The 24,643-nt window shown below is 38.9% G+C and overlaps 2 protein-coding genes across 2 annotated transcripts; both read right to left on the reverse strand.

Moving 5' to 3' along the window:
• Positions 1-11,573: 11,573 nt before the first annotated feature.
• Positions 11,574-17,335, reverse strand: LOC137835266 (uncharacterized). The gene is made up of 8 exons (XM_068643694.1): positions 17,142-17,335; positions 16,879-16,934; positions 16,641-16,765; positions 15,665-15,824; positions 13,981-14,408; positions 13,384-13,872; positions 13,019-13,115; positions 11,574-11,943 (listed from the first exon to the last, which is right to left on the reverse strand). The coding sequence occupies exons 1-8, from the start codon at positions 17,208-17,210 to the stop codon at positions 11,820-11,822; spliced, it is 1,548 nt and encodes a 515-aa protein (XP_068499795.1). The 5' UTR covers positions 17,211-17,335; the 3' UTR covers positions 11,574-11,819.
• Positions 17,336-17,818: 483 nt separating this feature from the next.
• LOC137835267 (gamma-glutamyl hydrolase 2-like) lies at positions 17,819-24,396 on the reverse strand. Its single transcript, XM_068643695.1, has 10 exons — positions 23,732-24,396; positions 22,418-22,504; positions 21,997-22,086; positions 21,483-21,577; positions 19,594-19,654; positions 19,275-19,364; positions 19,089-19,151; positions 18,891-18,979; positions 18,377-18,469; positions 17,819-18,300 (listed from the first exon to the last, which is right to left on the reverse strand). Exons 1-10 carry the CDS (start codon positions 24,050-24,052, stop codon positions 18,261-18,263), a joined length of 1,029 nt encoding a protein of 342 aa, XP_068499796.1. The 5' UTR covers positions 24,053-24,396; the 3' UTR covers positions 17,819-18,260.
• Between the last annotated feature and the right edge of the window lie 247 nt (positions 24,397-24,643).

A 24,643-nucleotide genomic window follows, 5' to 3' on the forward strand; every position in this document is an offset into this window, starting at 1 on the left:
GGTGAGGGCGAGGCTCCAGTCCCAGCCTCAGGAGGGCCGGTCGCACTCTCCACGCGCCTGGGCGAGGGAGGTGCTACCTCGGCTACCTCTCGGCGAGGTGGAGGTGTCAGCATAGACCCGGGGGAACGGGTGGTAGTGGCGATGTTCCCACCCTCCCTCGGGCGTTTCTTGGACTTGGACTTCTGGGAGGGGCCAGCCGAGCCCCTGTCGGCCCTTGTTGGCGGCAACACCTCAATGCTGCGACGGCCCTTCCGTTCGGCTGCCCGTTGCCTATGTTTGTCAAGAGCAATGACAATGGCTGGTCTTTCTTGCACCATGATCTCTGCAAAACAACAAGAAACAAACAAGTTAGAAACGATTTGAAACCGACCGAATCGCAAGAATGACCGACCGACAATACTAAACAAAACCCATACCCCTAACAACCGCCCACCGCGCTGCCTTAGTATATGCATCGATCAGCCTCCGACGTGGAAGCTTCCTCCGGATGGCATCAAAGAGGGAAAGAACCCCCAACTCATCGTCACCCTCTGTCAGCCTCGGCCACTCCTTGAAATCACAAGGCTGGCGAGTCCAATAGAGGGGAAATCTCGACCGGCCGGCCGAGTCAAATAAACAAGTCGTGGCTTCGGGCCGAATGATAACCTTCACAAACCGCTCCTTAAAACGCTTATAGGAAAGGGCGAAGGAATCAAACAACACGTTGCCCGGCCGGCCGACCAAAGAATGCCAAGCGGCCTTTTTTGGCGGGGTGAGAGGTATAATAAGAAAGAAAGCAAGAGGGTGTGGGGTGAAGACGCATAACGTTACACAATAGGCGAAAGGCCTGAAGGTACGCCAAGGTGTTTGGGTGAACCTAGGTGGGAGCCACATTGAGCGCCTGAAGGACGCCCATTGTAAACTCATCGAAGGGGAGCGAGACATGGATGATGGAAGAGGCCCAAGCCCATGATAGAAAAAGCCCAAGCCCAAGCCCAAATACAAGTTCAAGCTTCAACTCAAGCCCAACAAATAGAAGATATGGGCAAACTAAGCATCATTGGATGTCTTTCTTTTGTAATTACTTTTGAGTATTTTTAGTAGAACATAAAGGGAGGTGTATATATAAATATAAGAGGTGCAAATGTATAAAGCTAAGTCACACCTTCCATGTGACACAAAAGAAGGTGTAGGTATAGATTTAGGAGGTGCCAAAAATAGAAACCAAGTCACACTTCCCTTGTGACTAGGAATTGGCTCCAAATTCAAATGCTTCTCATTTGAATTTCCCTCCACTTTCTTTTGAATTTCCAGCCCTCTAAACACTATAAATAAGAGGGTTTGGCTCATGTATTTGGGAAGATTAAATTGAGTAATGTTATGTTGCCCATTTAGTGCCATACTTTACTTCTTTCCTAGCTTCTAGGTTTTAATCTTCCTTTCACCACCTACAAAGGGGCTGGCCGAACCTCCCCATGTCCATACTCTTCATGCACCTTCAAGGTCACCACACCTCCTAGGAGGACTTTGTCCACTCTCATCCATAAGCTTCCACACCATCTTCAACCAATCATCCAAGAAGAGCTCAAATGAAATCCATCAATGGAGGTCCGCGAAAAAACAAGCATACATATAAAAGAAAGGGGGGTCGGTTCCCGACCGCCCCAAGCAAACACTCTCGGTGGCTCCGCAGGGCAAAACGCTAAAGTAGCGAGAGTACTTGACCGCCTTTAGAATCGGGTGTCTGGCCAAAAATTTGGTTACAGACGCCTCAGTCTTGTAGAGGGACGAGATCTCGACAACCTTAGGGTCCACCCAGCTAAGGTCCACGAGTGGAATGGCCGACGGGGGAGAGTCCGACCGGTCAACAGCATTGGCCGGATCGTCCCCCCTAAAGACCTCTACCTGGGGGGACCCCTCGGCCACCCCGGTCGACACAGAGTCGGTGGTAGATGAAGAAGAGTATGAAGAAGAAGAGGAAGATTGCCCTAGGGGAACAGATGGGCGACCGGGGGGAGACAAAGGATGACCGGAAGAAGATGTCGGTCGGGAAGGCGTCGACATAACTAACCTTGTAAAAGGGCGAAACTGAATCTAAGGAAGTGGGCGAGATGTCACTCGGATCTCAGAGCTAAGGCGAGAGATTGCTCGGCTATCACTTAACTCACAGGGAAAAAACACAAGGTCTCGGCACTATTTATAGGGCCCATGGGCCTCGGATTCTGAAACGACGCATCAATCTCAACCGTTGGATCCAAGAGATCCAACTATCCACAACACTTCTCGCCCGAAAAACCCCTCATTATTGACAGTCACGTCACACTGCCTAGGGTCGCGTCACGCCGCTTGGGGTCACGACATGCCTCAACGAATGGGACAGCCGCACGACCAGGGAGACCGACCGACACCCACCATTGAAGACTCATCGGACATATCTGCCCTCAAGCCTGGGGGGCAAGTGTACCAATATGGGAGAGACTGACACTTGGTCTCCCTGACCGAGACCTACCTGGCTGCCCGAAACCTGGCCGGGACGACCGAGACCTGAGAGACTTGGCCGAGACCATGGAAGCTTGGCCGAGACGAGAGGAATCGCCATGGTCTGCCTGGCCGGCCGACCCATACTACCGTTAGCGCTCAAACCAAGGTCAGTGAAGCTAATTCGTCATTAAGGATTAGGTAATGCAACCCTAAGCGAGAGCCACTCCGCTAATCAGGCCCAATAAGGTAAGCCCATTAAAATAATATAAATTGCAAACATCCCAAGGAGAAAGGTACATCATTTATTATTGTACACATACCTGAGTATCTATCACCCGCTTTACTGACTTGGGCGTCGGAGTGCCTTCCGCAGGTACCCCCCATCCAGTGTTCACCCGAGACCGAGAGCCGAAGGAGAAGCACGGAGACGAGAAGAATCCTAGTTCATCACCCAAAAACTTGCCCGACCGAAGGAAAAAGACGAAGACTTCAATAGTTCTCTAGGTCCCATCTCCCTAGGAGGAACAAAATTCATTTTGATATGGACACCAACTAACTTGGCTCGAACTGGGCCTAAGCCAACTCAACCTGGACGCGGACCAACTCGGCTCGACATCGGCCCAGGTCCAGACGGCTCGAATACAGCCCAGGCCCGGACAACTCAACTACGGCCCGGGCCCAGACGACTCGACATCAGTCCGAGTCCGGATGACTCGACATCAGTCCGGGTCCGGACGACTCGACATCGGCCAGGGCTCGGACGACTTGACATCAGCCCGAGCCCGAACGACTCGACATCGGTCGGGGCCAGCTCGGCTCGACATCGAGTCGGGCCCACTCGTCTCAACATCAGCCTGGGCCCGGACAACTCGACATCGACCCGGGCCCGGACAACTCGACATCAACCCAGACGAATCAACATCGGCCCGAACTAGGACGAATCGACATTGGTCCAGACCCGCTCGACTCGACATCGGCCCGGGCCCGGATGACTTGACATCAGCCCAGGCCCATACGAATCAACATCAACCCAAAATAGAACGAATCGACATTGGCCTAGGCCTGGAGGAATCAACATCGGCCCGGGCCCGCTCGACTCGACATCGGCTTGGGTCCACTCGACTCGACATCGGCCTGGGCTCGCTAGACTCGACATCAGCCCAGGCCCACTCGGCTCGATGTTGGCCTGGGCCGCTCGGCTCGACATCGGCTTGGGACCGCTTGGCTCGACATCGATCCGGGACCGCTCAACTCGACATCAGTCTGGGCCCGGACGACTCGACATCGGCCCGGGCCTGCTCGGCTGGACATCGACCCGGGCCCACTCCATTCGACATCGGTCTGGGCTCGGACAACTCGACATCGACCCGGGCCGGGATGACTCAACATCGGTTCGGGCTCGCTTGACTCATCATCAGCTAGGGCTCGGAAGACTCGAGATCAGTCTTGGCCCGGATGACACGACATCGGCCCGGGCCCGCTCGACTCGACATCGGCCTGGGCCCGTTTGGCTCGATATCGGCCTTGGACCGCTCAACTCGACATCGATCCACAACCCCTCAACTCGACATCGGCCTGGGCCCCGAATGACTCAACATCGGCCCTGGCCAGCTAGACTCGACATCAGCCCTGGCCCGCTAGACTCGATATCAGCCCGAGCCCGCTAAGCTTGACATCGACCTAAACCCGCTCAGCTCGACATCGACCAAGGACCCCTCAACTCCCCGGACGACTCAACATCGGCCCGGGCGACTTGACATCGGCCTGGGCCCGGACGTCTCGACATCGACCTGGGATTGCTCGGCTCAACTTCGGCCCGGGTTTGCTCGGCTCGACATTGACCTGCTCGACTCGACATGGGTCCGGGCTCGCTTGACTCAACATGGGCCCAGGCCCGCTTGGCTCAAAATGGGCCTGGGCCCGCTCGGCTTGACATCGACCTAGGCTTGCTTGGCTCGACATTTGGCAGGTCCTGCTCGGTTTGACAATGGCCCGGTCCCGCTCGACTGAATATTGGCCTTGGCCCGCTTGGCTCGACATCGACCCGGACCTGATTGGCTCGACATCGGCCTAGGCCCGCTCGGCTCGACATCAGCCCTAGCCTGGTCGTCTGGATATCGGCCCAAGCCCGCTTGACTCAATATCGGACCCGAAAGACTCAGCTCGACATGGGCCTGGACCGACTCGACTAGACATTGGCATGGGCCAACTCGGCTCGATATCGGCCCCGACCGACTCGGGTTGACTCAATATCAACCACTTAGCTCGACTTGGCCCAGGGTTGACTCGACTCGACTCTGGCCCGAAATGACTTGGCTCAACTTTGCCCCATATCGACTCGATTCGACTTGGGTCCAGACGACTTAGCTCGACATGGTCTTGGGCCGACTTTGCTCAACCTAGGCCTGAATTGTCTTCTCTCAACCTGGATTGGGCCAAGTCAAAATCCAACCCAAAATGCAATTTGGATTATCCAAAAATGTATCCAATCTATATCTAATCCATATCCAATTTAATGGATTAAAACTAATATGAATTTGGATAATTATGGATTGGATTTTGTAATTTGGATTTTCTGCTCACCCTTAGTTAAAGAGTGGTATCTTTCAAGATTAATGCAATATAAACCAATCACCAAATATTTAGGCTCCATATCCAGGTTTACAATAACTAACTCAACAACTATATCACTCTTCTTTTACGCATTATCCAACAATCATCTTTTTAAATAAAAATTTCCACATATGATATGATTTATACCTATTTGAATATTTTTTAAACTTTTTATACAACGGTAAACCTAACCGTTTTGTTTTTAACATTGCAACGATTTCGATAGGAATTGAAGTTAGGGTAAAGAAGATGTAGAGGAGGAAGCACAAAAAAGAATATGAAAGTTGTATTGGACCAGAGCGCTCAAAGCTCAGCACTCGAGGGTCGAACCTCGGCACATGGCGTAGACAGGTCAATTCAACTATTGGGCCAGAATAGCGGGCCATGTAATTGGGCCTCAGATGTATGTATAAGTCCATTTTTGTATAATTAAGGTAGTCCTTCATACATAAGGACTAGGCGGCTGACGAAGGGTAATTATGGACCTAGGGTTGCGCTTAGTGTGCATGGGGTCTAGCTTAAGTAAATACTTTCTTTTAAACCTACCAAGGATCACATGGACCTCACCAAAGGAGCTTAGCATAAACCAGCACACCAACTTTTCTTTCTTTTGGTCCTCTTATAAGATACAAATATGTTGTAAATAATTTGGGCTCTCTTTAAGGGTCCAAATAGCAAAGATAGGCTATAATAAGGTGTCTTTAGCATAATAGGGGGTGTAGTTAACATTTTAGCTTGTTCCTAGCCCTTTAGTAATGGATTTTGACCTAGTTTCTAGAAGGACAAACCTAGGGTGCGGGTTTGACGTAGTCAAACCCTAAGGCTGACCCTTTTTTAGTGTTTCCCATCCTACCTTTCATGCTTGTTCTCCAAGGCTCCTTCACCTATAAATAGGAGGTCTACCTCATTATATTTTACGAGTTGAATTTGAATGAAGTAAAGAAACTCTGCACAAATTGTGTGAGCTCTTAGTGAGACTTATGTCCTCTTAGGTTTGAGGTCTTATCTCGAGTGATTTGGGAAGCTCTCAAGTGGCGGCCAACACACTCATCTTGGAGCACATCACACTCCAAGTAGCGTGACATTTCTCACCCACCATCATAAGTTTTCTCATTCCATTTTCCTTCCATTTCTCCATTCCATTTATGTTTTTGTCTCTTAGTTCTCTTATTTGTTGATCTTGGGTTTCACTCATAATTATGAGTATGGTGCATCATTTGGGAGGCCATGACCACCATTGATGTTTACCTTGTGCCCATTTCAATTCCTCAAATTGCATCTCACCCTCACCATATCTTGTTTTTCATTTTTTCCTGTGAAGTGAACCTTCACACTTACTTACCCACTTGGTTAAATTTGTGTCCAATGGGAATCTTCCTTAAGTCCTCACCATTAATTGCTAAAATCTCAACCTTAAGTAAAAGTGTCACCATAAATGAAAACATCTAAAAATTAATTCACATCAGATTCTCCTTCAAGGCCAGCAATAACCAGACTGAGTATGAAGCCCTGGTAGCTGGGATGCTGCTGGCCAAAGAATTGGGCGTTTGAAGTTTGTTGGTAAAAAGTAACTCGTTGCTGGTAACCGGGCAAGTCACAGGGCCAAAGATCCACAACTAGCCTCATACTTGAGGTATGTTACACTTTTAAGGGAAACTTTTTCCACGTTTGAGCTAGTGCATGTTCCAATGGAGTAGAATGCCCGAGCAGACTTACCGGCCAAATTGGCGAGCTCAGGCAAGGGAGGTCGACATAGGTCAGTTATCCTAGAGACCTTAAAGTCACCCAGGACTACTGCAGATAGAGCAGCAAAGGTCAATCATGTGGAGAACTTGGGGATCAACGTGGTAAAAGGAAATAGGCATCGATCGTTGACACAGGAAACGTTGAGGGTGCTCAAGATAAGCGTTTATGGTTTGTCAGGAGAAGAGTCATTGGAGGTCTTACAACTCGCCGTTGTGGAGACCTAGATGACGCCATACCAGCGCTACCTCGCTGATGGTATGCTTTCAGTGGAGCCCGTAGAGGCAAAGTGGTCAAGAGGAACGCAGGAAGGTATAGCTTAGTGGATGAAAAGTTGCTCCGTCATGGCTACACTCATCATATCCTCACCTGTGTAAGTGGGGATCAGTGTACCCATATCATGGCAGAGCTCCATGAAGGCATTTGTGGAAGCCACGTCGGAGGGCAAGCTCTTCCTTTGAAGGTCGTTAGAGTTGGGTACTATTGGCTAACTATAAGGGAAGACTGCATGAGGTATGCACAACGATGCGAGTAGTGTCAGAAGCATGCTGATTGGCATCATGCACCCCCCGAGGAGTTACGATCAATACATAGCCCCTGGCCTTTCCATACTTGTGGAATATACATCTTGGGTCCTTTCCCCTTGGAGATTCGTCAAATGAAGTATCTCGTGGTGGCGATTGAATACTTCACTAAGTGGATAGAAGCTGAACCAGTTGCTCAGATAACCGCCCACAAGGTTCAGCACTTCGTGTAGAGAAACATTGTCTGCCATTTTGGGATCCCAAGACACTTGGTGTCTGATAATGGTACCAGTTTGCAAGTCAGCAGTTGTGCAAGTTGTGAACGGAGCTCGGGATCAAACAGGTGTTTGCCTCGGTGGAACATCCTCAGACGAATGGTCAGGTCAAGTATGCCAATAGAGTCTTGCTTAGAGGTTTGAAGAGGAGGTTGGAAAAATCTAAGGGGACCTGAGCAAAAGAGGTGCCTCAAATCTTGTGGGCCTACCACACCAGTCCTCAATCCACCACGAAGGAGACACCCTTCAGTTTGGTGTATGGGTTAGATGCCATGATACCCGTAGAGATTCAGGAGAGCTCGTTACGATTCCAGAACTTCGTGATAGAAGAGTTTGACGAAGGGAGGAAGGTAAACCTAGACCTACTCGACGAAGTGTGAGAGCAAGCACGCATCAAAGTTGAAGCTTTGAAGAGAAGGGTGGAGCTGAAGCAAAAGTCCAAGCTGAGACATCGCAGTTTCAGGTCGTCGAGTGGTGGAGGTGCTCAGAAATGGAACCTACAAGCTTGAGACTCTGGAGGGTGTAGCTATACTAGAATGGGACTAATCTCAAGTTTTATTTCAGTTGATATATCTTGTCAATGTTTTATGAAGAATTTGAATATGAAAAAAAATGTTTTGTTCAAGTATGAAAAAAAAAAAAAAAAAAAACTCCATTCTTCAATTTTACACAATTCTTCTTTGAATTCTTTAAATAATAATTTCTCTTTTGTTTCGTCAAAATCCTATCGAATTATAAATCTTACTTTTCCCTGCTCCGTTGAAAAAAAAAATTATCCTTTTAATTTTTTTATAATCATTATGATTTCAAAAAGAAAAATCACCATGTTCAATGAGTTTTTCCTTCAATTTTTTTTTATCTTATTAGAAGATAATTTTCGATTATTATAATGACAACAGGGAACAATATTTATAATATCTTAGCTTATCCCCGCTACATTATGGAATGTAAATTTTACCTGGAACAAATTGGAATCTAGTGTAGAAAAGAACACTTTTTGGCCCACTTTTTCATCAGCTTTTCTGTCAATTTTACACTTGTTTGAAAATTTGATTATAAAAATTAAAGACTCGTTTGATATAGAAAGATGGACAAAGTTATTCGTGAGTGAATTTTTTTATATGTAAATATCTACAACACAATTTTTTGTATCAATCTTTCTCTGTATAAATTATTATACAAATAATATTTATCACTTTTTTATTTGCTTACAAACTTTTATACAAACTTCTGAAATTTGAACATCAAGTTGATTCAAATAAATGGTCATTCCTTTTATATCTGCATAAAAAAAAAATTGAAATTTTCTCCCGAGCCACGTTTATAAACCAGCTATACTATTGGAAAATAATAAAATTGGGCTGAATATATTCTGTAAGAGCTTTCAAGGCTTATTAAAAGACTAAATCCTTTAATATTATGTCATTTCCTGTTAAAATTCTCGTTACATAACCCTTGTTGTTGCTTTTAGCGAATTCGCACAGTTGTCTATTCCATGTAGCTGTCTAATGTAAAAGCAAATTATTTGTAATTAGGAAAACCGGGTTATGAAGCACAAAGGTTAAATTCGTCTTCCAATCTTCAGATTCTACTGTGACTGTACTGTGTTTAAAGCAAAACATTTGATGTAAAACTAGCTTCTTTTGGTTTTTTATTTTTAGTTTTGTATGTTGCAGAAGAATGGACTTGAAAATGATATCAATGGCTGAATGAAAGTGTGGAGAAGATGAAATGAAGAGGGGAAGTAGAGGCTTAGAAGAGGTGTGACCATCTTCTAAGAAGATGCAAGCAAAACACTAATAGAAGTGCAAACTTGAGAGTGAGAATCTGAAAACAAATGAGCTAGCAACTTGAGCTGCATTTCATTATAAATTCAAATCTCCTTTACTAGGGGGCTAGCACTTGTATTTATAGTGCTATGGGCAGTCAGGGTGCAAGTTTTAACCTTAAAAACTCTTCACTCATAGAAGGACAACTGACTCTCTCTAATTGGAGCAAATCCTCTTAAATTAGAGATTGACAAGTGTCCTCCTCTAATTGGAGAGAATCATTTCCATTCCCATGAAGAGAAATGTCATTTTGGCATTTGTGTGAATCCTCTCCATTAAGGAGATACATGTGGACCTTCATGCCTTCCTTGTCACCCCATGCTTTCTATTTGCACTCTAGTAATTTATTTGTGCGCCCTAGATGGTCTAGAGTTGCATTGGGTCCAAGGAGACCGAATTGTAACTCTAACTAGACTACTTTTTTTTCTAATTACACCCTACTCTAATTGGCCCAATACATGGCCCAGGAAAATTGGCCCAAAACATGGCCCAAGACAATGGCCGAAATACAAGCCCAAAATAAAGCCTAACTACTTTCTACAATGTTTATAAAACTAGATAAAAATGGAAGAGTAGACAACATTAATTCTCCCTAAGATGAAAGTCTTCTAAGATCCTTTTTCTGCTTCCAATCTTCTTAGCCAAATGTTGAGACAAGAAGGAATTAAAGACAAAGAAAAAAAGAAAGAGAGGAGAACAAAAGGAAAGATAGAGAAGAGAAAGAAAAGATAGAAAAAGTGATGATGGAAAAGAAAAGTACAAAAAACTCTTTTTCTAGAGTTGAATTAGATATCGATAACATTCTATCTTCTCTAGAAAACCCTTGTGAGGATGTGCTTGAAGAAAAATCTATGTCTGAATTTAAATCAGATATAGATATAAAGGTTTCCTCCATAGAAAATACAGAAGAATGTTTGATTGAAAAGGAAGAAAAGGAAACCAACAAAGAAGAGTCTTCTATGACACCCCTGCAAGCATAGCTGAGAAAGAATCCTTAAAGGGGGATTGCAATACTTTGAACTCTTCTTTTCAATTATATAATGCACATTCTTCTTCAGAAAAATCTAAAAAACCGCACTTTGTGAATTTGCCTAGCTTGGGCAATAAACAACATAAAGTGAACAAAAATATTTTTGAAAAGGGCTCTGTAGTTTTTTTTTCAAAACTTTTATAAAAATAAATGGTTTTATTTCTGTTCAGTTTTATGTTGTTTTAATTTTCTTTTAAAAAAAAATTATTTCATGTTTGTTTGATGTTTATGGTAGATTGACATTTGACCCAGGAGGAAAACATCAAATAAACAGAGATTTTTGTCATTAAGCATCATTCATATCTGAGGCAGATCCTTTTCAAGAGGGAGAGAATGATGAAAACCATCTGACCTCAAAACTTTCAGCTAAGAAGATAGACGAAGATCGAGACTTACTAAAGATATTGTAAAGTCTTTTTCTTATTCTTAGCCTTGTAAAAATTATATAGAGTAGTTAGGAAATTTTGGATCTTATATTTTGAGCCAAAGTAGAGAAAGATGTAAATAGAAAAGAAAGTAGGGTGTAAAATAGTAAAAGAGGGATCCAAATAGAAATGTAGGCAAGGAAGACATGATACTCTACATGTCTTCTCTTCAATGGAGATGATTTGTACCAATAAGATGGTGACACTTGCCACACTCTCATTTGAAAGGTTTTGAAAGACTTTCCCCTAGACATGATTTGAGTAATAAAATGTTGTCCAATTGAGACACTTTTACTTGTTCAAAGTTCTCTCTAGAGTTGTCTTCTTACTAGACAAATTTCTAGAATCTTTCTAGTAGTGACCTCACTTAGATTCACAATAATATTTTTTATCTCTTCTAAATTTGTACAATTCTTCATACTTGTGCAATAATCTTCATCATCCATAAAAGATATTCAAAACAAAACAATGAAGATCTACAAGTGAAGATACAACCTAGGATTGCATCATTAGTTATATCTTAATTCACATCGTTTTCTACCTACAGCAAACGAAAATAGTTAAATAAAAATGATGATATGGTTAGGCTTTGCTCTACCAAAAATGATTTCACTTTCATTGTATTTTTTACAGTTTCATTTGACGTTTAGAACCTAAGCTACCAAAACCAGTAGTTACCAATAACAGCCTCATTCATAGCGTCCAGACCTGTACCTTAACTACATATATTCAGAGAAGAAAGTAGCAGTCTAACAAATGGTGCGTAAGGAGAACACAACACGTCAAGGTTACAGTGAAATCAATCCTGCATCCACATTACAAACCAGTACATATGCAATTTCTTTACATCATGAAGGAACTAGCATTGATGAATGATCCTTTAAAAGGATCTCTTCTGAACATGTAACTCTGTCAAGTTCTCAAACTTTACTGAAAAAAGAGAGTATATTGCCCTGTTTGGGATCCTTTTTTCCTGCTTTCTTGTTTCCTCCTTTTCCATTAATAGCATTTGAATTGGCTGGTGGCTTCTTAGTTGCCGGAGCACTGGAATTGCAATGAATAAAGTTAGTCATGATCATCAAGCTAAACCTCATTTAAGTAGTAATATTGTGTTTTAAGAAAAAGCAAAATTTGAGTTTAAAAAATATAACCAGATTAAGGGAGGGGGAAGTCTAAAAGTGTTATTGGTGGCTAGAGAGGACAAGCATCTTGTAAGCATGTGCAGTGAATTCCAGGTAAAAAATTACACTACCCATTTGATTCCTGTAAGCAAATCAGTATTTTTTTTCTGTTGTTTGTTTTAAAAGGATGTTGGGTAGAATATGCCTATCTTCTTTAAAAAACGTTTCAAACTCAAAAAGTTAAATTTTCTTTACAATTACTGTTCTCAAATGTTCTAAGTACTGTTCTTGACTGGCGGCTATTATGCTAATAAGCCAGCCAGTGATCCTTTTTTCTGCAATTTGAAAATAACTTGAGTCACTGGTATTTTTTTATGGCAATAAAGTAGCTAAAACTACTACTAGAAGATAGGCCACTGTTCAAAAGGGCCAGTCATGGTTTTAGTTAACTACCTTTTTTCTACTCAAGTTTCTAGAGAACTAGGAAAATGGCCAAGGAAATGAGTACTAATTTACATAGCTATTGTGTTTTACCACCAAAATCCAAACAAACGTTTGAATCCTGGTTTTTGAAAACTACTTTGCTGAAAAAAAACTGAGACCAAAAGCAAACAGTAATGGTCTTAAATTGTTTCCAAAATTTAAATCAAAACCTAGCAATGTCTATTCCCAATATATGGAGGAGCAATGTCCAACAAGCATAAACCTTAAAATGCTTACAGGCCAAGTAACTCAGTCACTATTTTTGACACACAAGTCCTGGAAATATTTTGCATTAAACTTAAAAGAACAGGCTAAAGTACATATTTCAATACATGAAATCTTGTGTCAATGGGCGATGAAGCAGTTCAAAATTACTTAGCAAGCCTCAAAGCAAACTTAATGAGGTAACCCTTTATGCTTCATTGGACAACAAGTGTCATTTTAGCCATTGACGTATAGGCAGTTTCCAGTCATTCATTTCAAATGCATGAAGGATAAGGAAGATTATCACAAACCTATTGGCAGCATTGGTTTTACTGTCAGTATTCTTTGTTGTAACCTTGTCAGGTTTCTTCACTCCTGTCTCCTCCCCTTCCCAGACTACTTCAACTACTGAAGAGATCAAAACAACATTAACAAAAGAAAAATACGAACATATAGCACAAAAGAGCTTTATGTTCAACGAGATTCACCAAACATTTTTAATATGAATCACCCTCAAATCATGCCAGTACAGTGAAAAGTTGATGTTTATAAAGAACTAAGTTCAAAATAGAAGTTCCAAAGTAATCTATTATAGTTGTCATACATAAGCTTGTATGCCATACGGAAAATAAAGAAGCCCATTGAGTAAAAAAAATAGATTTCCAAATGTAAGTACCTTCTCTCCCTCGTTCATCAATCCTGGTTTTCATCACTTTTCTCTTCTTAGGTGAACAAGGATGGGCCTTGTTTACAGTATCCTCATTTACACTAGGTTCAGAAGCACAACTATGCAACTTCTCAGAAGATGATTTGCCAGTATTTGTGCACTTGCTGATAGCTGATACATTATCTCGAAGTGGCAGGTGAGCCTTTTGGTCAGTCCCTCTCTCTTCCTTAACCCTAGATTTATTTTCTTCCTGCGAGTCAAAATTCAAAGTGGTTTTCTCTGACGTGTTTTTGTCATTTTGTCTAGAATCTTGAGATGATTGTTTATTTGGGAAATCAGGTGAAGCTAAACTGACAACATCATCTTCATCTTCATCTGTGAAATCAAAGACAACCCTTCTTTTCCTGTTGGATGACCTTCTGAAGGAGACATTATGATTATCATCATTACCACTGTCACACTCTTCTTCACATGCAGTTTGGGCCTTTTCAGGAGATACTGAAAGAGGCAATAAATATATTGGAGAAACATTGTTAGGTTATTTTGCATTCACCAGGAGAAAAATGAAAATCAAAGCAAATGGAATAAACTGCAATGGAAACCAACCAGCAGGATTTGAAACTGTATTGTTATGTTCTACTAATGGGGTGCAAGGCTTGGGTTTTGCAGATGCACGGCTCCAAAAGCTAGCTAATGAACCTCCAGCAACAGAACCACTTTTATCAGCTGGTACTTTCTTTTTGCTTGTGGGCAAGGGAAGGGCCTTTTCTTTCTGTTCTGCAGGTTTGTTGATGTTATCAAGAGCTACAGTATTCCCTATACCATTGATTTCACTTTTGACTTCCTTTATCCCATTCTGTGGTTTGGCATCAACTTTGTCAATAGAATCACGTGCTATATTTTTAGGAGATTGCTGAACTGTGTTACTCTTTGTTGGTCCCTCACGTACTGCAGATTTTGATAGTGGAGCTGCAGAAACCACTGTCGAGCCATCCACATTCCGTCTTACAAAAGAATTGGAGATCCCACAGAACCTGCAAAGTAAACTAGTTAGCCACAAAGAAACCCACAAGCATAATCTCTATGTAGTAATGAAAATATTACGTCTTATTCATGACTAATATACTGATGCATGCAGGTCTCGTATATAGATATAACTATTTTCATTGACTACATTAGTGACCATTGAAGAGAGTCTGGAAATTAAATCTTGCAGTTAACTTAAAAGTGTTACAACACTAAAAGTGGAACTGCCTGCAGGTTGAAATCTTGGAACAGGCTAACTAATTTCACATCAATGCAAAAGAATTGAAGATAGCCAAATCAAATCACCCCTTTTTACCTAATAAAGAGTCAACATATTTTAATGCCAAAGATTCTCCAACTAGAAAACATATCTGAACCACTTGAAACAAAATCTTCAAGCCAAATTTCAAAGCAACTTTTTCCCCACTTTTAATGAGATAACAAAATCCAAGACATATAGAAGAAAAGAACACTGAGAGGGCAGGGAGTCTTCCTATCAACCAGAACATTCAAATTATCAATGGAAAGACTTCCAATCTTTCTTTATAATCCTAAACTAGTATTGTAGTTCCTGAAAAGTTTTCTTTTTGACAAAGTATATACTAAATAATATCGAGGATGCTAACTCGCTGAGTACTTCCCCTCAAGATTTTCACAGAAACCTTTATTAAATAGTTTCTAGTCTCAAATCAGGTGTACACATACAGAAATACGATTGGCACCAAATCTCTTGTACAATTTTCATATAGAATCAGAATAGTTAACGGAAAAGTATTCCAACTAATATCAAGACTTGCTTGCTTGACATTTTTTCCAAGCAACGTCTCAACCTCCATTTTTCTGCCCTTTGTTTCAGTAAAAAATATTGTATTTCTTAAGGAAAATAAATTATTGTGACCTGCTATAGCTATAAATGATAAGATTGATGCTCGAATCTTAAACCATCCAATATCATTTAACAGACCTTATATTCTACCCTTACTGACCCATTAATCTGAAAATAATGACACAACCAATCTAAACTAAAAGATTTTTTTATCCATAAACAGATCTATTTGATGTTTTAAATACTAATGCCAAACATCATACACAATTTCTTCAATCGACCCAGAAATAACTTGGAAACATCTTCATGTTGTAATGCACATAAACATATGTAGAAGATTCAATGAACTGAAATCAATAACTAACTCCAAACAGTTTAAAACTTTCACAATGTACACTTTCCATCACACAAACAAATTACATAGACATTCTGAAGTACCTATTATCCCTCAAACAATTGTCAACAGAGGATGGCTGCTTGAAGAGCTCCTCTGCTTGAATAAATTCAGCATCCCAAAGCGAAGCTGGGTCCTTTGGAATGCTAGCTTGCACACTATATACCTGAACTGAGCAATCCCCATCAAATTCTTGTTGGGCTTCTGCATAAAAAGTCGGAAGCAGTTTCATGCTACCCATATTATTTCTGTATGTAAGCAACTTCATATCAAAGAATTACTGGCAAAATTTTTGGAAACCCATTCAATAACAATGTTTGTCAAAATGTAAAACTAAATAGATTAACTGAAATGCACACATCATACAGAAAGTGAAACTTCCTGATTAGGGAATCTTCCAATGTACACAAACTGTTCATACAAGATAGCTAAGTCAGCAACACTTCAATTTGAGCATGTCCAAGTTTCAGATCAGATAATTACAAAACACGAAAAATACAGGCTTTGTAAAATGAGATACTAAATCAGAACTGCTATTTCACTCGAAAAACAGATATCTTCCAGTTCTGTTTGTTCTAAACTTAGCAATGAATGCTGGATACTGATTCTGTTTGGCAGGAGACTGAACTGCCCAAACAGACTTTACAAGTAAATATTAGAAGAAAGAACAAGAGGGAAGATTAGTGGGAAATCCAAAGTGAAAGGAGAGTGCTCCTTTGGGTACACTTGTGTACATTCTTTTGCTTGTTCCATACACATTTTTTCTCATAATTTGTTCTTGGAAATAATTATTTCCTTTTCTGAAGATAGGATCCTAACAGTTTCCATTAAATTAAATGAATAAGCACAAACTACACAGTGACTCAACTATGAATAAAATACACTAATCTTTTTCTGGATTTCCCATAGGTATCTCTTTTGGAGGAAATTTTGTTCGGTGCCAAGAGCAAACACTACTCTAGATCAGCCAATTTCTAATCATTGTTATTATTTTCACACAAAAAAAAAATACCAAAGTACCTGCAAGCTTTGGCCCAGTAACAAGCCTTATGTGGTAAATAGGATCCTTGCTCTTTAACCAACCAGACAAAGCATACACCATCTCCAACCCACCCTCATGCTTTTGCACAAACTCCTGAAGGATCCTATACATACAACAAAATTTGCAATTATTCATTAAACCATAACATAAAACAGAAACTAAACAGCAAGTCTAAGAGTAAAGCTTTTCACCAATTTCTTTTCAACAAACGCCTACCTCTTCGCTTCATCGGACGATACCATATAATTGCGACTCAACCATTTGTACGAAACCTGAAAGAGAAAACAACGCCATACGAGACCAATTATTTGGCTTGAAAAGAAGGGAATATTCCGACCAAAATGTCCGAAATTCAAGTGTAGAGAAAAAAACAAAAAATTACGCTGCCAAATAAAAGTAACAAATAACGGAGAATCGAATGTATGAAGTTGCGAGAGAGAGAGAGAGAGAGAGAGAGAGAGAGAGAGAGAGAAGTGTACCACTTGAAGTTTATCGCCGACGAGAGATTGGATCTCGTGCATGAAGTTTAGAGTTTTGCTCTGCGCCATGGGAAGTGAAAAATGAGAAGATTAGAGCTAGGGCTTTTTGTTCTTATTTCCCCCGTTTCGTTTTCCCGCCAATGTATCTCTCAGAATGAGATGAGAGATAACTCACAAATCACAATCAAAATCAGCACTCCTCATAAGTCTAGTTTGTTATTATTTAAAAACCTAACTTAAATTTAGTCACAAAATAATTAATTTATTTTCTAAAATTATGTAATATTAAGTTAGTTACTAAATTTAATAAATTAAGATTCTTAAAACTATTTTTTTATTTTTCACATCCTCCTTCATCTTAGATAATATTACATGTTATTTTAAAATATAATTTAAATTTTGTTTGCTATGGGAGGAAGGTAAGAAATAAATGGCATTTTGTTGATAAGATAAAAGGGAACAAATATAAAAATAGAAATTAATTTAATTTATTAATTTATTACTTTCAAAAGCTAATTTAAAATCGCCAGGACCAAATCCACTCCAACTTTATTCGCCTCGTGCAGGATAATAATTGATAGTTCTCATATTTTTATTTACAATGAATAAGGTATCCATTTTTATATATATATGTGAGTTGTGATAGAGAAAAAAGTGCTTGAAACACTGTTAACATCTTATTGCGTATTCAAACTCATTTATTTATGTTATAATCAAATACATTCCTTTAAATAATACACTTTCTTCTCTTAAACATCACTCTTTATTCCCCATTAGGTGTCTTCCAAAATCCAAAATGCAATGCTTTGCACACCCTTTATGGTGCATGTGCCAAATCATTCTGCAATGCAAATTTATACTTTTGGCCCGAGAAAATAGTCCTAAAAGCTCTACAAGTCATCTTCAACAGAAAATAGTCTAAAAAAAAGTTAGCAATTTTCGCTACAAGCCATCTTCTGCCATGTATTAATTCTAGCAGCGGCGAAGGCTAAACACCTGTTAATAATAGGATGCAAAGCATGAATGAGCATAGCTCTTGGAACAATGTTAAGCATTTTACTCTCATTACTCTGCATCAATAATGATATTTGCTCGTGCATACAATATATTTTCCAGCATTTAGGCTTGAGCAAATAAATAAACTTCATCATATCCTTTCCTACAAGAAGCATAAACACATCATCATCAGTAACTTCACATATAGACAAATTGATGTCAAAGTTTTAAAGGCATACCCAGCTTTCCCACCATAAGTGGGACTGTAATTGTAAACGAGATTGTCTAGCACTTCTTGAGTAAATGGTCTGTTTATGGATTTCCTTGCTTCACTGGCTCCACACATGTGAAAGTGGAAAAATGTTAGCCACTGGTAAGTTCACAAAGACAGAAAAAAGCTCAATCATTTCATTATTCGTAGGTAGCAACGACCAAGAGTGTCTTAAAAATTATTTTCTGAAATGTAGTTTAGTTGGGATTTGCAATAAGTAGCTATTAGGGTGATGAGACTATAAGGGTAATCATAAAAGCTTTCACTCCACTAGAATGGGTTAGATAATAGATACCTAGTGCTTATTGCATCATATTTCACACCAATATAAGCGGTAAGCAAAGATTGCTTCATTCTGTATATTCACAACTCTGGATAACTGATTAAACTTTTTAGATAGCCAGTTTTCAAATAATCATCTACAAGTGTTGCTGCACGAGGAGGAAGTAACGAACGACAATGTTATCACATTGAGCACTGACCTGACCAAAAAATTTGCAACATGCTGAGTTATCTGAACGGCATCCTCCGTGTGTGGAATTCTTGGTGAACCCCATTCAAAGGCATTTTTCTGCAGAATCATTTATGAAGGACATTACAAAGCTGAAATAGGAGTTTTGAATAATATTTAGGATAAGAAATGAAATTCACGATACTGCAACAGAAAACTTATCAATCACCTCTGGATGCCATTGGAAGCCAGTCACAGGATAGTTTCGTGAACGTACAGTGGAAACATAAACCTAGAAGAATTACACAGGCTATTAGATTTCTTTTACGAGGGAAGCCAATTAAATGCCATGATTATGCCAAAAGATTTATTTGTACCATCATTACTTCTAAAGATAGGATATAACATTGAGTACCTTGTCATCTTCATCCGAGCAAGTTGTCAAGATCTCGAAAAAACTAGATAACTTACGATTATCCAGAAGCTTTCCAGGAGAAATACCATACTACACATGTGAAATCAGATAAAAAATTACATTACCGAATTTCAAACATCTAGGTTTAGCATTTCTCAAATCAATTTTATCTGAAAATCCGGACCAAACATTTCATTTTGCCTATGGTCAGGTTGGTTAGAGTAAAATACTATAATTGAAGACAATTAAATTGTTGTCAGATCATAAAAATCAGTAAAGCCTCATGCTGAAGAATAATTTATTGACTATATAAACTCACACGATGGTTCTGCATGACAAGACAATCTGTAGTCATCTTCCTTAACAACTCTGGAGGAAATCTGCAGTAAAGAGAAAGTGTCAAAGTGATTATTACATATTTATTCTATGACAAATGCTTAATCTATAAATTTAACACTTTAAGATACACCACCATCATTTTGTAGAGGAAGAAAAAAATCATTAATGGACAGAGACTAAACAAGTCTGGAGGCAATCTTCAGGAACGAGAGAAATTCCTATATGGTGTCACTGCTCATCTTCTGCCTTCTCTTCCTGTCTCTCTCTTGCTCCCTCCTCTCAGTTTTAGTTATCCCTTGGTTCTCCATATTCATTCCTTTCATCAATTTTTGTTTTTGTTTTTAGATAAACAAAGATACGTAGTACAATACATTTACTTTGTCACTGTCATCTTCTCATGTTCCACTGCTTGTGAAAGAAAAGACCAAAAACTATCAGGAATGCGGTGATGCTTTATAAGGCAAGAACTGATTAGGCTTTTCACTAATGAACTTTAGAATTTCATAGTATAAAAACCTCTAGCTACAGTAGCATCCATCTTTGCCTTAAAGCCTTTTTTGCATTTGACTACAGAAATGTGCTGTCCAAGAGAAAGTAGTCTTACAAATTGGACAAACTTGATAGGGTACAAAGCAATCAGTGACGAAAGTAATGAGGTAAGGAATTCAAAATGTAAATTCAAATTTACATTAGTAAGAATGAATAAAATGAACAACATATATAGAGAAAGGACTACGAAACTTTTGTCTTAAAGTTTTAAGTTTGACGCGTGTTTTGATGGGAAGCGTGTTTTGATATCTTATACAGATTTATTCATGGTTCTGTTAGATCCGTGTCAATACAAGAAAATTTCAATCTCAAAATGAAAGTAGGTTTGATATATTCTCTCAGTGAAAGAGATAAAACAAAGATATGGAAATAACATTTTTTATTTTTATATATAAACAAAATTCATTTATGGTGAAGAAATGTACAAGAAATTTGAAAGAGAGATATTTTATGTAGAAAAAAATTGCTAAATGTTCTGGTTCAAGGAGTCTCTGATTATTTGTTTATCACTAATATCAGTACACTTGTATCACTAATATCAGTGCACTTGTATGACCAAATACAAATGACTTTTTTCTAGGATTTTTTATCAAAAAGTCTCTACTCCTTTCTTTCTTTCTCTTATTTGTACCCAAAATGGCCGATGTAACATTCATAACTAACTCCCATAGAGTTTGACTTATGTTGTGGGAATTCCGTCAAGAATATAAGTTAGTTGCATGTTGTGAGTGGTTAGGAGGAATCATCCTACGACCGACTTAATGTTATCACGGCATTCATACAAATGCCGACTATCTTGAATTACCCTTACAGGCAATACCCGAGTGTCCACACCTCCTCAAGAAATCGAACAGGATAAGACGGTACACAATTTCCAATCTCAAGTCGAGTAAGCGAAGAGACTTCAACTGTCATCGGACAACTCCTATGAGAGATATCCGAATACCTCTATGTCAGATACGTCATGATAGAACGGTTAAAAAAAACACTGATTTAGATCAAATATCAATGAAACAAAATTGTCCAATCCTCTACATAAGTTCTTAAGGTGACCTCACTTTTCCCTAACAGTAGATGGTCAACCAATTACCTTCTGTGAAGGCTCTGTATTTATCTTTCCTTCACTAACATAATGATAATTTTCTCTTTTTGAGCTTTTCTAAAATTTTGTTCGGCCCAACTTCTTTTAAAGAGAATACATGCCTAAAAATATTGGCCTAGTGCTACCTAAGTTCAAAGCTCAGTTCGCAACTTCATGATATGTCCATTTAGGGATCAAAGTGCAACTTCAGAAAAACACTATTAGCATAAATTGTTCACCTTTGAAAAAGACTTTCTTCGATATTTGCACTCTCCACAAATTGAATAGTACTTGCTTGATTTGAGGCAGTAAACTCTTCAAGAATATTATTGTCCTATTGTAAGGGAGAGAAACAAATAAGTAAAACTTGAAAAGAAACGAACAAAGATAATAGAACTAGAATAATACATTGTCAAAAAGTTCTCAATTCATCTCACGCTCTCAACACTCCATGAATATTGTTAAAATTGTTTAACATAGAATCAACAAATAAAATTTGCCAAATCGATATAACAGAAAAAATTTCAACTGTGCGTGTGGTGAATTTGAAATCCAAGAGAAATTATTAATGACAATGTTCGCAGTAGAATGCAACATGGTAAGATAACATAAATACTGTATTCACTTGAAGCAAATAATGCAGAAAATTATACTATGGTTCCTAAAAGTCATTCAACATAAAACTTAAAATACTAACAAGTGACAAGTACCGGATTTATCTGCAGATATTTCCTCTTGGGAAAAGAAGCTTACCTCACTTATGATCATCGTTATGAGTTCAAAACCTAAGCAAACTGCATATAATGGGAAATGATCTCCAGCATCATTTTTCTCTAAAATTTTCTGCAGAGAAAAAGATAACTTGATGCATAAAGTTCTAAAATTGAAAAAGTACATGTCTTACTAAAGCAATCCTCAACATCTCGAAAACAAATTTATCAAACAAAAAGTACAAATAAAATACATGCTAACAAGCAGCTAAGAAACTAACTATCCATTCCTCAGTAATCATACACCGATTATTCACATTCCAAATTCTACAAGTCTCAATTTTACTCGGATGCAAAGAGAATTTCCAACAAATACATATTTGTTAATTAAAAAAGAAACAAGTCACTCTGACATCTGCATCCATCACCCACATAATGAGCATTAGAAAAAGATAAACAGATACCTTAAATATTTTCGTAACAGTTTCAAAATATAAACCATTTTTAGCCCATCCACCAGTGAAGAGAACTCCATTTACCAATTCGAGTTTCTGCAAATGAGAGCAAAACATCACAAACATTTCTACATTGTTAGTGAAAGAAATAGGGGTAATGTTGCATACATCTATAACAATTTTTCTTTTCTTTCCCATGTTTGCAATTTCATACCATACTTAAAAATAGGAAGAAAATGTAAGTTGGCAGGTTTTTTTCTTGCCACAGAGAAGAGAAATGAAAGAAAAGAAAATGGACACATAAAAAGGACCGAAAAGATTAGTAAGATTTTTATTTCCTTTGCACGCTATTTTTTTAAATCCTCAAAATATCTTCTTATTCTTATTCTGAATTTTATTATCATGTTACTTTACTAATCCTATTATGACATTGACTTAATATAGTTCATTTGTTTGAGAAGTGTCTAAACCTCTTATTGTGATAAATTTTTTTAAATAGAAAATGCCTTTAAGACAGATTAATACTAGATCGTTAATTAATTATGAAATAGGCAACAAAGTTATTTAGCCTTGCATAAGCATGGCATTTACCCAATAATTTGTTTTTGATACAAACACATAGAAAAATTTTCCCAGCTCCATTTATTAATAAAGAAACTATACACATGATTTTGTATAGTTTAAATAAATTTTAATCAATAAAAAAACAGTACATTAAAAGTAGTTGTTAAAGACAGTATATTTCTGACGGTCCTTGTTATTAATTATTTACAATAAATAGTAAGGAGTGTTAATAACACTTATTTTTCATAAATTCTTTCTACTAAACTTTTTATTATTTGTTAAAATTTATTACAAACTTATAAGTCTGATTTATTAAATACACACAAATATGGGTAACTTTTAAGAATTTCACCCAATACCAAAAAATGTGTTGTCTTACTCACAATATTCATATATTATTATTATTGTTATCATCTTTATTAATTTAATCTTCAATCCTTTTAAATTTTTTCTTAATTATAACAAAGGCTCGCTTACAAATGTTCTTTTCAATCTGAATAAAAACAAAAAATAACAAGCTCAAATTAATTAAAAAAAAGTTGGTTAACATCGTATAATATACCGATCTTATTTGAAAATAAACATTTTCTTAAGAAATTTTTGTTTCAAACTTAATATCAAGAATAATTTAACAATAATTAAGGAAAAATATATGTATAAACTTGAGTACTATCCTGAAAGGAATAGTTATAAAAAAAAAGTGAGTGAATTTGTTGGTTAGGTTTTAAAGCGGTAAAAGTAACGACGATCAGCTTTTACCTTCAGAAGCTTCTCCGGCGGCTCGTTGTAGATGAGGGGAACAACTCGGGCTCCGGCGGCCTCCACGAACTTCACGTAGGAGGCGGCGATGTAGGAGACGCCGGTTTCATTGCTAAGGCGGCCGGAGGCGCCGTCTCCGGGGTGGCTGACGATTCCGATGACCGGCTGGTAGTAGAGATTTGGATCGGGAGCGGGGCAACTGGTCGTCGAGACACGGCGGAGTTGACTCGGGAGGACGATCTCCGAGCGGACACCGGCGGAGGGAAGAGGGCAGAGGGAGAAAGCGAGGAGGAAGAGGACCCAAACGGCGCCGCTTGACATGTTGGAGAAGCGAGTGAGTGAAGTGAGAAAAATGAAAATGTATTTATCTACGGAATACTCACGATGATAATAGGAACTCACTATTAAACTTTATTTAGTTGATGATTTTATTGTTTATTAAGTTAAATCAAAGGACCAGATTCGTGCGATTTTTTAATTATTGTAGATGATGTTGTTCAAGATCGGATTGATGTAGCATTTGGGGAGCGGAGAAGATGGTGAATTTGGTGGGGTCCACTTTGCAGTCTTCATGCCAATGGGAATGATCATACACTAACCAATGAGTTCTCTCTGCAACTCCTCTGAACAAAAGGTGTAATAAGGTTTATTCCTTCCCAATGGTTGGGAGTTTTTAATAAAATATATTTGTAAAATGGAATTAAAATTATTTTTAATTTAATTGTGTTTTCAGTGAATACTATTTTTCTTTAGTTTCATTATAGTAAGATTATTTATATGCCACGATACCCATAAAATTGATCCTGATGGACAATTTAAACGATATATTACGGTAAAATAAAATAGGTAAGTCAGGTAAACATGGAAACGGTTCACCTATTTTTATAATATTTTTTTATTTACATAATGATG

This window comes from Phaseolus vulgaris, chromosome 5 (assembly GCF_000499845.2).
Source record: "Phaseolus vulgaris cultivar G19833 chromosome 5, P. vulgaris v2.0, whole genome shotgun sequence".
NCBI lineage: Eukaryota > Viridiplantae > Streptophyta > Magnoliopsida > Fabales > Fabaceae > Phaseolus > Phaseolus vulgaris.